At 47.7% G+C, this 13,327-nt stretch overlaps 1 protein-coding gene across 2 annotated transcripts in view; it reads right to left on the bottom strand.

Moving 5' to 3' along the window:
* Positions 1–7,529, bottom strand: part of FBXO31 (F-box protein 31) — a 45,335-nt gene extending 37,806 nt beyond the window's left edge. For both annotated transcript variants that reach the window (XM_027076362.2, XM_027076363.2), the window contains exon 1: positions 7,145–7,529. In XM_027076362.2, the coding sequence (XP_026932163.1) occupies positions 7,145–7,493 (349 nt within the window). In that variant the 5' untranslated portion in view covers positions 7,494–7,529. The remainder of the gene's footprint in view (positions 1–7,144) is intronic.
* Positions 7,530–13,327: the final 5,798 nt, after the last annotated feature.

Raw genomic sequence — 13,327 nt, 5'->3', positions numbered from 1 at the left:
GCTGATTTCCTTCCTACCTGCCGCATGCTGCAGGGTTCTCTAAATAAAACTCTAAGATGGCTTGATTAGTAAGACTGATTTCTGTGTGCACTAAATTAGGAGCGAAATACCCTCCTTAATAAAGTATGGCTCCAAGTTTGACTTGAGGCTAAAAACAAAGTTGGGGGCTGGGGCTGGTGGGAGGGGGATCTCCCCCAGGCAGGACAGGGAAGTTGGGCACCCAGTCCCTGGGTTTCCCAGCACCGCTGCTCTGTGCCAGTATCCAGGACCACCTCTCCAACAACAGACCACTGACCTGAAACCCATGTGTTCTTCAGTGCCCCGCTTCGCTTAGCTATTACTGTAACTGCATGAAATGCCTTTCTCTCTCTCTCTCTCTAATAATGTACCAGATCTGGAAAAACTCTGCAGCCAGCTCATCTTAGGATGGAAAGACTGTAAAACCCAAAACATGGACGCAGCCCACAGGTGTCTCTTATTAAACACCTGGACTATTCGGGACGCTTAAACAAACACTTCCCCAAGACGGCTGACACCGCCTATGACTCATGTGACTTGTTCTCAACCAGTTCAGTCCATGTAAAGATAAGCAATCTCAGTGCCAACGGGCTAAGGACTCTGACCCCAGTCCGCCTGCCACGACAGGCACCCACCTGCTGGCCAAGTGACACCCACTCCTGGGAAGGCCCATCTGTCACCCTCAGACACCCACACTCCCTGCCCCACCGTCCACGGATGAGACCAGGAGAGAAGCCCGTGAGCCTGACGGGGCAGTTACTGCCACCCCTCCCCGGACCTTGTCTAGTGTTTCTGACACGTCCCTGCTCCTCCACTAATACTCCACACGCAGGCCTGGCCAGCTCAGGTTCCCGAGCCTCTCCATCGCCACCGGGCGGACAGTGATGGTGTCGCTGGCAGAGGACGCTGACTCATGAGTTCCAAACCCCGCCAGCCTTGGAGAAAGGGCCTTCTTTGCAGAGGACACTTGTTCCTCTGCAAAGTCCCAAAGACACCCTTGTGTTTGCAAGCCCTTTCCAACCAGAAAGACAAAGTCAGAGCCTCACACGTGTTACACACTCATTTTATAAACACAGGGCAACAGTAAAAATGGCAGTGCCTGGACTTCTAACAACCAATCGATTCTTTTTGGCAAGGTACCAGTGTCTATCCAATTAAATATGGTCGGGGGACATCTTTATTCGATGCTTTCTGGGTACCAGGTTCACTTTCTAGCTTACTTTTTTAAGGTCAAAAAGACGAAGTCTAAAAAATGTTCCCCTATGATGCACCACTGTCCTATACCCCTTTCTGCTTTGCTAACTAGAAGGCAAAGGTTTCTCTGTAAAGCACCATATGAGATTCAACTTGCAAAAACACAGAGGACTATAGTCCTTTCAATTGGTAAAGCAGGAAAAAAAGATAAAGGTTTTCCCCTCAAATTTTGAAATCCTGCTGCATGTACCGGAGCGGGGCTGGCCTCCCCTTCTCGCGGTTAAGACACGTGCGTTCCTATTACAGGAACAGTTCACTGACCTGCCCATCCCACCACCAAAACCAGTGGGCTAGGATCTGCTTTACAAGTAATCATAAAATATCCCTGAAGCCAGCCTTATAACGTACAGCTTGCCCATTTCACCTCTTCCTCAGATGACCTTCCAATTTTAACCGTATTTAACAAAAGCCTCGTTGCTCATATTTTGCATCAGCATATCAGATAGGACAGAAATAGCATTTTCTTCTGATTGCAAAACTAGAATTAAATATTGGTTTTTAATTTCCCATTTCTGTCAAAAAGATCATACATTATTGGAAACGGATTATTTCTAATCATGACAGAATCTAAACCCACTTTAGACTTACCACAGATCAAAATATTACCCAAATATCATTCTATGTGTCAAAAAAACTTACCATCAAGGGAAGAAATGGGCAAATTATACACACATATATAATATATATATCTTAACTGTATATATTATATATATATATTATATATCTTATTATACATATATATACAATATATATATCTTAAATTCAAAACCTGACACCAGCAGGTACTGAGCTGAATGATATGAAATCCTTATGTCTGAATATTTACAGCTCAGTGTGGGAGGGGAAAAACACACGCATTCTAAATCTGTCTTTTGTTATTATTTGATTATTCTGATTAAGAACTAGGGTGTGAATGTGGACCTCTAAATTCACCAACTAAATGGTGAAGTATTAACCAAGAAAAGCCTCGTCAGGGTCAAAAGCAAAATAACGCACTTGGCTTCACCCTCAGAACTCCGAGAAGTGATGACTTATTTATAGCCCCACACGTAAGTTACTGCAGGAGGCCTGCAGCCTAAGGAGTGATGATGCATCAAAAAGTGTTTACCCTGGCCCTGGCCTGCACCCGCCCTGGAGGCCGGGCTTGGTTTGATCCCATTCCTGTAAGCCAGCCAGTTGTTATGTGCGAACCCCAAAATTAGGAGCTCAGACTTGGCTTCTCCCTACCAACCTTCTTTCACCTGCCCAGAGAAATACCACTAGAAAATATTTGATCCAACGGCTCCAATAAGTAGCAGACTAGAAAAGCCAAAGTTCTATACAAATAACTGATTTATTGCTAGGACACTGGAAATTGTGAACGTCTCACCAAACATTATAGAGAGCTACCTCATTTTCAGTTCCCAGTGCTACCCCCCGACCTTCCCCCCTTGCAAGATCATCCTATCATTTTAAACATGCAGGCACTGTCTGCACCCTGAAAGTCAATCATGGCCCTAAATCCTATAAAGCAAGAAAACACAGGTGTATGGTATCCTCTTTCCCACTCCCATTTTTGTGGGTTGTTTTCTGTTCTGGAAAATCCAATGAAAAGATAGAAAGCAAACATGTAAACGTGCAAATTCACTAATTAGTCTCACCCACCCAAGACACTAAAAAACGGAGGCACCATTATACTCCTGTCAGGGCTGGACCAGACCTGGAGGTTCCATTCACGAAACCTGAGGGGACAAGGACAACTCACCTTCTCAGCCAGCCTGAGATCCAGCCTCCTGATCACCAAGGCTGGGAGTACTTTGGTTTTTACCTAAATAGACCTGGCACTTTGGCCTTATGAACACTCACCTTAACCAAATGTCTAGTTCAGGAAAGAAGAACTTTGGGAATTAAGAGAAGTGAAATCAGGCCTCATACATGACTATTCTTATACATGTATATGTATTTCAATCACAATTCGACTAACGCTATGACACATCTAGGTATACCATATAGGATTGCCAACAGTCCAATGTTTGACATAAACGAGCTTGCAATTCAAGCTACCAGAATGAACTACTGAAATCAAAGACCCAGCTGCCAACCATCTTCATAACCTTGAGATGAAAATCATTACTTAAACCCAAAATTCATGAATTTGATTAACATGTAACTTTCACAAAAGTCATTATAAATGAAGTTAAATTGCAAATGACTATAGCCTACATGAAAATGTTTTACAATATAGTAAACAGAAATCGATCCAGGTGAAATAAATTAAACCCACAAAATAGTAAGAAAAATAATAGGGGAGAAAATGGGCAAAAAGGATAGGCAAACAAGAGAAATCCAAACTGCCAATAATTATTTTTTTAAATGTGCATCCTTACTAGTTATCAGGCACATGCAAATTCAAATAAATAAAAATGCATTGTTCAGGGGTGCCTGGGTGGCTCAGTTAGTTAAGCACCCAACTTCTGATCTTGGCTCAGGTCATGATCTTACAGTCGTGAGACTGAGCCCCACAGGGGCTCTGCACTGACCGTGCAGAGCCTGTTTGTGATTCTCTCCTCTCTCTCTCTCTCTCTCTTTCTCTCTCTCTCTCTTACTCTTTGCCCCTCACCAGCTCACACACTCTCTCTCAAAATAAATAAATAAACTTTTAAAAAATGGATCTTTCAGATTAGAAAGAATTTGGCAGATACTGGATTAAATGGGATAACTTAAAATAGCTGGACCAGAAATGACTGCAACTTTGTAATGATGCATAATGAACATTTGTATTTCATCTTTTGTGACTTAACCTGTCCATGCTCTAGTGACAGGTGTGAAAGCAGCTAAAATCAAGCCCAGAAATAACTGGGCAGTACCTAGCAAAAGTGCAAATCGCACAGCCCACTGCTCCAGCAACACTACTTCTGCGTGTATGTTATGTGCATTCAAGGAAACATGTTGTTCACTGTATGCTATATATAATAAAAGAAATAAAAATAAGAGAAGCGACAAAGTGTGGTCTCTCCAAATGATGAACCACCACACAGCATTTGAAAAGAGTGAACCAAAATTAAATGTATTCACATGGACAGAACTTAAAAACAGAAGTTCACAAGGGGAAAAAAGCAGATGTACGATACTCACAGATGATATATTTCTAAAAACTAAACCACCACAAATGTTACATTTGGGGACAATGTCCTAGCATACGCTATATACAGATGTGTATGTCCTATATACACTAGTAAATTAAGCCTATGACAGCGGCTGCTTCTTGGAGTAGAAAGGGCAGTGCTGACCAGAAGGGACGACTTTGAGTATCAGCTGAGATGTTTTCTGTTAAAAAAGGTCAAGAGGTGCCTGGGTGGTTCAATCCCTTGGGTTGATCATCTGACTCGTGCTTTTGGCTCAGGTCATGATCTCACAGTTCCTGAGATCAAGCCCCGCGTCTGGCTCTGTGCTGAGGGTACGGAGGCTGCTTGGGATTCTGTCTCCCTCTCTATCTGCCCCTCCTCTGCTCTCTCTCAAAATAACTAAACAAATAAACATTTAAACAATCAAAAAAAAATTACAAAGGTAGAGGAATCAAAAGCAAATATAACAAAAGAATTAACATTTATTGGGGGTGACTAGGAATATGCCTGTTTTTCCATTTTATTTATTTATTTATTTTTTGAGACAGAGCGTGAGCAGGGGAAGGGCAGAGGGAGAGGGAGACACAGAATCCGAAGCAGGCTCCAGGCTCTGAGCTGTCAGCACAGAGCCCGATGCGGGGCTTGAACCCACAGACTGTGAGATCATGACCTGGGCCGAAGTCGGACACTCAACCGACGGAGCCACCCGGGCACCCCCTGTTTTACCATTTTTATCTTTTTTTTTTTTTTTTTTTTTTTATTTCTCAAAATGAGAACTTTCCCAGTTAGCCTTCCTTCTACCACATGGTCTGCTGTCCCAGGAAAGCTGAACTGAGAAGCGCCCCAGCAGGAGGGGACTGCATAGTCCTCTCTCTGTCCCAACTACCTTCTACAACCGCATCAGGACTTCCTATATTTCCATTAGCGACTCTAGCAATTCACCCTGAACTCTATCCTCAGTGAGTTTTGCTCTGTGGCATACCTTTGAGTTTTTGATTACACAAAAGTCTTCGCTACTCTCTGTTTCTAGAGTTGAGCTAGCCACATTACCGTTCCCCAGAGACAAACCCATCGGAAAGCACCACACTGGTTTGGCTGACGGATGGACAAACTTCTCAGAGCACAATGGAACACCTGGGACCAATCTGGGTCTTACAGGTGTACAAAAAGCAAAACAAATGAAAAGACAGAGTTCAGAGAGAAAGAGAAAGGGGAACTTTCTTTGCCTCTACTTTAAAATCTCAAAAGAAATGCACTTGCCACATATAAGACAAAAGGTGAATACTGCTAATACTTGGAGAGTTCTTACAAATTTGTCCTTACAAAAATAGACTGTCTTAAGAGACAAAAACAAAAACACACAAATAAGGAATCACAAGACATGAAATACAATGGCCAAGAGGCCCCATAATAGAACATTACCATTTAGGGGGTGAGAGTTTCACATGCATCATCTCCGTTAACCCTCAACGTGACCCTAAGGGAGCAGCATTTCCCAAATACCTGGGAAGGCGAAGCAGCATGTCCAAGATCTCACAGCATATAAATAGAGCCTGAACCGCTGAGTAAAAATCCAGAGCCCTGACCACTGAACATTACCGCAGAGATATGACTGACTGACCCCCTTGTTGGGGGGAGGGGTGGGGGTGGAATCTGGGGAAAGAGGTCTTCTCAGGCACCCTCTGGGGTGGGAGGGGGTGCAAATTCCAAACGGCTGGGCAGTGGGTGTCTATGTGCCATCAGTGTGTTACACTCCACTACCCACAAACGTGCTGCGAGGACCTGCACCCTAACAAGACAATCGCAGAGGTCCTAAAAGACACATGGACGTATAAATTGCTACAGTATCTGCTTAAAAGCAGCCCTGACAAGCACTGTTCATGACCAGGAAAAACTGCAAACTCAGAAGTCGACCGGTAAGGGACTAACTAGTCTGTGGCACGTGCACGCAGAGACATACGACGACGCTTCTTCTATACTAAACTGTCTCTAGAAGAATATACATGGTACGATCCCATCTAAGTAAAAATGTGTGCAGGACTCTACATGTGCATACGGAGAGACGTTTTCCAAAATTGTAAGAATGAGTTATCTTTGATGGCAGGGATCTCTGATGATTTTTAATTTCTTCCTTCTGCCATTCTGCATTGTCTGGATTTTTTTCCCACCTATCCTTTTTACCAAAACATGACACCTCACTGAACACCTGGCATCTGTCAACGTTCAAACGTTGTCCAGAGACTCTGGAACTCTGCATTAAGTAAACCCTTCCTCCTGGGATTTGTTACAAAACTAACTATTCGCCACCGTCATTACAGCCACCAGCATCCAAGAGAGGGAACTCAACCCTCGCTCCACGTGCCCCTCCACAGACCCGCCCCTAAGGAGACCCTCCACACTCCCCGGCTCGGGCTGCTTCCCCAAACCGTTCGACTTCACCCCCTTCGCTCTGCTCAGCTCCGCCCCCCGAGGCCTGGAGACCGAGGCCGATGCCCACATGCGTCAGCTTACTCCCTGGCCTGAACCCAGCCCCAACCCCAGCACAGTCAACCGTCCTGTCCCTGAGGCCGGCGGACCCGTCCACCCCCGCTCAGGGCCCCCAGGGCGGGTAGAGCGCGGCTCCGCGGCCCTGCGGGGACTCCACCTCTCCCAGACTCCGCGCCCCGGCAGTGTGGGAGACAGCCCCGGAGTCACCGCCCCCCGCCCGGCCGGGACCCTCCCTCGGGGGTACCCCCGCCCGCCAGGACCCCCGCCCCCGGCGCGCTCACCCTCCCGGCAGCGCCTTCTCCAGATGGTGTCGGTGTGCAGGATGCGCCGGAACTTGGTGCAGACCTGGGCCAGGCTGGGCAGGTCGGTGCCGGGCAGCGAGGCGAAGATCTCCACCAGCAGCTCCGGCGGCAGCTCCAGCAGGGAGCAGCGCGGGGGCGGCGAGGGGCCCGCGCCCCGACCGCCCCCCGCCCCGGCCAGCGCCGCCGCGCCCGCCTCGATGCGCTCCTCTTCGGGGTCCGTGTCCGGCTCGCTGTCGGCCGCCGCGGTCTCAGCCGGGCCCCGGCGCTGCTGGCGTCGCCGGCATCCCCGCGACGGGCCCACGCCGCAGAGGCGAGCGCACACCGCCATGCCGGCGCGAGGGACGGCCGCGGCGCCGCCGCCGCCCGTGCGCACGCGCCGCCGGTCGGCCGGGCCCCGCCCCCGGGAGCACGACGGGCCCCGCCCCCGCGCCGCCCGACCCCGCCCACCGAGCGGTGAGCGATTCAGGCCCCCGCGGCCCAGCCGGGACCTGAAGCCCAGGTCCCGCGCCCGGACCGGGCACGGGAAAACAATGTCACTTAACATCGGGCGATGGTAGCCGCGTCCCGACTGAGGACGTGCTCGAGGACCCAACTCGCCACCTCCAGAGTATGGGCTCACGCCCTCCCCTCTGCGCTAACAGGGGTGGCGGCGCCGTGGAATGCCGGCTGGCTTGACCGCAGCTGCGAGGAAGGCCGGAGGACCCCCGCAAGATGTTCGAGGACTCCCCCGGAGGTCCCCATCCAGAACCCCCCAAGACAGCCTGAGGACCCCCCCCCCCGGAGGTTACCCTCAGAACCCAAGACGGCCCGAGGTCCCCGGGAGGTTCCCCAGACCCATGAGAACCCCCCAAGACGGCCCTGAGGACCCCACCCCCACCGCCGTGGACGGCCCCAGGGACCCTCCAGAATCCCCACAACACACACCACCATGACTCCAAGAATTACCCCAGGACAGGGCCCAGGACGGCCTGAGGCCTGATTAGGTGGCCAAGGGGTTCGGTGCAAACTTGTCTAGCGCCCGAAACCGCCCACGTAAACCAAATAGAACCCCGATTGTGCCAATCAGCCTCCTTTCTTTTTTCTAAAAATTGACATTCACTCATTTCTTCCTTTATCGCAATGAAAGGGGAAATCATGCTAGCTGCTGAATCAAACACCGACTCCTGCATTGTCCTAACTGGTCTTGTGGTTCCGCCCTTAGTTACCTTGTTTACTGTGCTCCAGGGCACGTGTGTTCTAGAAGGCGGGGCCCAAGTGGAGAGAATATGCAAAGCCTTCCCGTGACAGTGGCTTACCTTAAATAGCTCACAACAACAAGAAACTGTAGTTATTAGTTGTTTCCAGAGTCAGGCCCCGGGGGTGTGGGTGTGGTTACAGGAACCGCTCTACAACAAAGCTGCGAACCCTGCTGGGACTGCCCAGGGCCTTAAGGGACGCCAAGAATCCCCTGGCCACCCCACTGTTTCTGGGAGAGCTTGAGGTCTTGCTAGTCAGATAGAAAACTAATGACCCTGCCAGTTTCCACCATTCCTGACTGTTCACTATCACCTCTGTAGAGCAGTCTCAAGGCCAGAACGAGGGCTGCCTCCCCTGGTCCCTGGAATCTGATAATAGAGGAAGTGCATCTTCTAACAAAAATAACTAAACAGTAAGTCATGGTTCAAACCTTGGGTACCTGCAACTGAAAAACAACACCCAACTGGCCTTTCCATCTAGACTGCTTTTCAGACCAGTCTCCACGCTGGCATCACAACTCTATTCTTTCAAATAGTAACACGTGAGCCAAAGCAGACTCACTGTGGCACTCACCTATGTAAAGGTATTTAATGGCCCCAATGATTCCTTACCACACCATGCGTAAATCCCGGTCTGGCCTTGCGGCCTGTGCCCACACCCAGCTCTTAGGGGGAGCCCTCTGATAATTCAAAGCTCACCAGCCTAGTTAACATCTCTGACTTTGCTCAAGCTGTCTCCTCTGCCAGGAAGACCCATCTCTTCTGTCTGTGCCATTAAAGAGCCAACCCCCCCCCCCTCAAACTTGTCCCCAAATGGCATCTCCTAGGAAGGAGCACCATCACATTGTTTCATCATAAACACTTGCTTCCTTTTGTACCAATCTCCCTAGATGTATCCCTTGTCATGTGATATACACACCAACACACATCATCACGCAAGGAATGTTTACTAAATGTTTCTTGAATGAAAAAATAAAAAAAAATGGCTACAAGACTAAAAAGAAACAGGAACCACACAGATTTAGAGAAACCTGGTGGGTCACCATTATGATCCAAGGTAGGAAGTATTTCAGGAAGCAGAAATACGTGATAAACTTTTGCAGAATGCCTGACTAGCCTATGTGCTATGTTTGGCATGGCTCCATAGCTTCTAAGGCATAATCTTTGCCACTGTTACATTTAGTGTTTTGTTTTTTTTTTTTTTCTAAATCTATCTACCCCTTCCCATAGGCAATTTTCTCCTAGAGGAGCTTAGAGTTGTACTAACGTACAGAATAATTTTGTTAAATTCCCATCTTTAGAAGAATGGTGAAACTATTCTGTTTAGAGTGTGGATTCGGTAACTGGACAGTTAGGAAGGCCTAGCTATATCCGTGTATCCTTGAGGGCAGGACTAACAGAAGGTTGTATACGATAAGCCACCCCAACATGTGCAAGGACTGAATTAGTGCTAACCAGAATAGAAAGAAACATTTGGCTGTGGGAGCTTGGGTAACCCCTGTTGGCAGAAAGGAACCCAAGAGGAAAGGCTGTGGATAGCAGATAACTATTACACATTGAACAGGAAAAGTTTTGTATGTCGTGAACACTTTCATCATCCCTTATACAGAAATGTATCCCATACAAAGAACACTAAGGAGGACATGTTCATATCAAAATGAGAAAAAAAAAAAACAGATAAAATAGATCATTTGTTTTAACACTGGGATGAGACTATAGTAATGAGTTCTTTGTTATAGAGAACTGATAACATCTAAGGAGATAAGTAGATTACAGAGCAGGATTATTGTTTTCATTGGTTGCCCCAGGGGGAGCCTGGGTGTCTCAGTCAGTTAAGCTTCGGACTTTGGCTCAGGTCATGGTATCACTGCTTATAAGTTCGAGCCCTGCATTTGGCTCTGTGCTGACAGCTCAGAGCCTGGAGCCTAATTTCGAATTCTGTGTCTCCTTCTCTCTCTCCTCCCCTCCCCCGCTCACACTCCGTGTGTGTGTCTCTCTCTCTCAAAAATAAATAAACATTAAAAAAAAAATGGTTGGCCCAGAAGTCCTAGAAAGTAGTATTTCTTGGACCTAAATAAACTGTTAGCTTTACCCACGCTGGTTCTCACAATCCAGATTTGAAAATGGAATCTTACTCCCCTGCTCAGAAGAAACAAAGTGATAGAAAGGGGAAATATTCAAAGGCCAAACAAAAGGTTCACAGTTTAAAATAAGAGGGCGCATAGACTCTCAACAGATGCCTCCCTTAAGAGTCCCATATATGGGCAAAAGCTGGAAAAACAGCAATCCTTCAGAATTTACGAATAATCAAACAAAAAACCCGTGGAGCGCCGAATCAGCTGTCCGTGGCCCTTTCAGAAATAATGTTAGATCACGAGAGTGATTTATGATGGCTTTCCTGCATGCACTCGCTTGCTGATTTCTGAAGTTGTCTGTCACAGACAGCTTCCCGGGAAGAGGAAGCACGCTGCACGCGGTGCCTCTGGCGGCTGCTGACAGCGGCTCCCGGGAGCCAGCGAAGACACTCCTAAACACTGCGATCCATTGAGGGTCAACTCCAAAATCCTCCTGACTAAATCCTTTCTGAGAATAGCTCCTGGGCTTCTCTTGAGCAATACTTGTTTGTTTACTTGTTCTAAAGAGCAAAGAGATGACCCGGGAATGATAGGACAACTGGCCAATGAGTGCCCAGACATCCTCCAGGCCGGAGTATCTCTTCCAATCAGAAAGAGGAGAGGTGGGACGGGCCGGGCAGGCCTGAGGTGCTGAACAACTTCTTGGTGTGACTCGTCCTCCATGTTGTGTGTGGCAAAAACAAGGTCTCCTACCCTGCGGTTAATGTTTCATGCCTCATTTAACAGATTCTTAGAAATAGCCGGACGGCATGACTTACAGCCACGTTACATCACTAATGCTGGGGGCATCATGTTCAATTTTTTAGCGGTGACCTTATTTCCTCCACAATTATGGTCATTTCATGTGATAGAAAAAGGAATAGGGTCGGAGTTATTTAAAACTGACACCATCTGGCTTGCTAGAATAATTCTATAATTTAAAAGCACCATGAGATTCCTGGAGAAAGCATTGAATAAATTTAAATGAAACATGTGTTCTAGTTTTTCCACTTTATTTGGATTATCTTAAGAAACGGTAATATTTATATTATTCTTTTAAAAACAAATCATACTCTGATTATATTAACTAGCATAATATAATTCATGAATATTAACTTACGACTCGGAAAATTGGTCACCACATCAAACTTTTAAACTGCAATCTGAGGGCACATGAAATTTTTCACATATACTCAAGCACACTTGTTTTCTAAAGTTACACTAGGTTACATTATCAGTATGTTAAAATAAATCAGTAAATTTTAGATATGATTTAATATTAATTATACGAATATGGTATTGTTACATGGAGACGATGCTTATGAGACACCTTTCCGTGCCCACTGCCATGGATGATTTTCTGAGGCACACGTAGCGAGATGTGGTTTTAGCTGCCAGTAGGAATTCAAGGTTAGGGAGGACTTAAGCAGTCACTGTAAATGTGGACTTCAGTACTTGAAAATCACAGAGTGATCCTGAAGCATCAGTAGCTGGGCCCTTGAAGTCTATCCCTGTGGCTGCAAACTCAAGGCCTGGGGTAATTTGGTAAAGCTTTATGGATGCCTAAGGGACTAAGGAAATATGAAACTCTCCTTCCCTTCCCCCACCTCCATATGCCAGATATTGATTTTTTTTTTCCCTCTTGCATTTGGGAACAGTTGTTCAGCAAGAGAACAAAAAGTCCATTTCTTACAAAATAGCAATTAAGCCAAGAAAGCAACTCACCAGTCAATATTTAAAAAAAAAAAAGAAAAAACATTCAAGAAAAGCAGCATACAGTCCACACACTCTTTTAAGACTTCAACCCCCATCACTACGCTTTTGACAGTAGGTAGGTACATAACAAACGCTTACTGGATTTCTTTCTCCATTTTTCACACAATAAATACAAAGCAGCCAAGATAGTACACTTGGAGCTTGAAGCCTTCCTTTGGAACTTTGGAAACCAGATAGAATGTTTAAGTGGTGTTTATTCAGAGGTTTTTCAAGGTAAAGGACTGTAACAAAGGAGAAAAAACCTGGGGCAGAAAGCGACGCATGCACAAATGCCCTGTTGTCTAGTAAACAGCAGCGGGAATGAAGAGCTACAACTAACATCGTTGTCCCGGGCTTGGGAAAGAACTATACAAGGATCTGCGCCATGCTTGGCTTTTCTGAAAGGAAAGCAATCCCAGCTATATTAAGACCACATCGAGGAATAGATTTTAGTATGTTTTATGCGTTTGCATAGTAACGCATGTAGCACAGTCCACTCCACCAAGCGCGCACTTAAGAAAGGCTTCCCCAAACTCAAACAGGAGAGAAGCCCGGAGATGCGGGAAGCGTTCAAAGTACGAGATGCCAACTGCAGCGCTGTGCGCACCCGTGCACGTCCCGCAGGCGTGGGCACGCGCGGGCAACCCGCGCCCCGCAGGCCCTCACCCCGCGCCGGGCGCCCTCAGCGGTCACTGCGCGTTCACACAGGGCTCCCGGGCTCGCGGGGGCGCGCAGCGGCGCGGAGGGCCCTTCCTCCCCGGGGCCAGTTCCCTAAGCGCTCGACACCGACAGGTGCCTGATCTGGACCCCAAACCCGTGGCGCAGCGGCGGGTGCACGGAGCGACTGCATTTTCGGGTCAGAACTTTGTCAGAGACGCGGCACCAAGCGAGGCGGGCTCAGTCGGAGAAGCTGGGCCCCGCGGGACTTCGGCGCGGGAGACGCTCTGACGCGGGGGCTACGGGGCCAAGACGCGCGCCCCCTCCCGCGAGCGCGCCCGGACCTCCACGCCCCGCCCGGCACGCGCGCCTGCGCACGGAGGGCTTTCCGCTGCGCGCGC

Source organism: Acinonyx jubatus, chromosome E2 (genome assembly GCF_027475565.1).
Source record: "Acinonyx jubatus isolate Ajub_Pintada_27869175 chromosome E2, VMU_Ajub_asm_v1.0, whole genome shotgun sequence".
Lineage (NCBI taxonomy): Eukaryota > Metazoa > Chordata > Mammalia > Carnivora > Felidae > Acinonyx > Acinonyx jubatus.
This window is presented reverse-complemented; position numbering and strand designations above follow the sequence as displayed.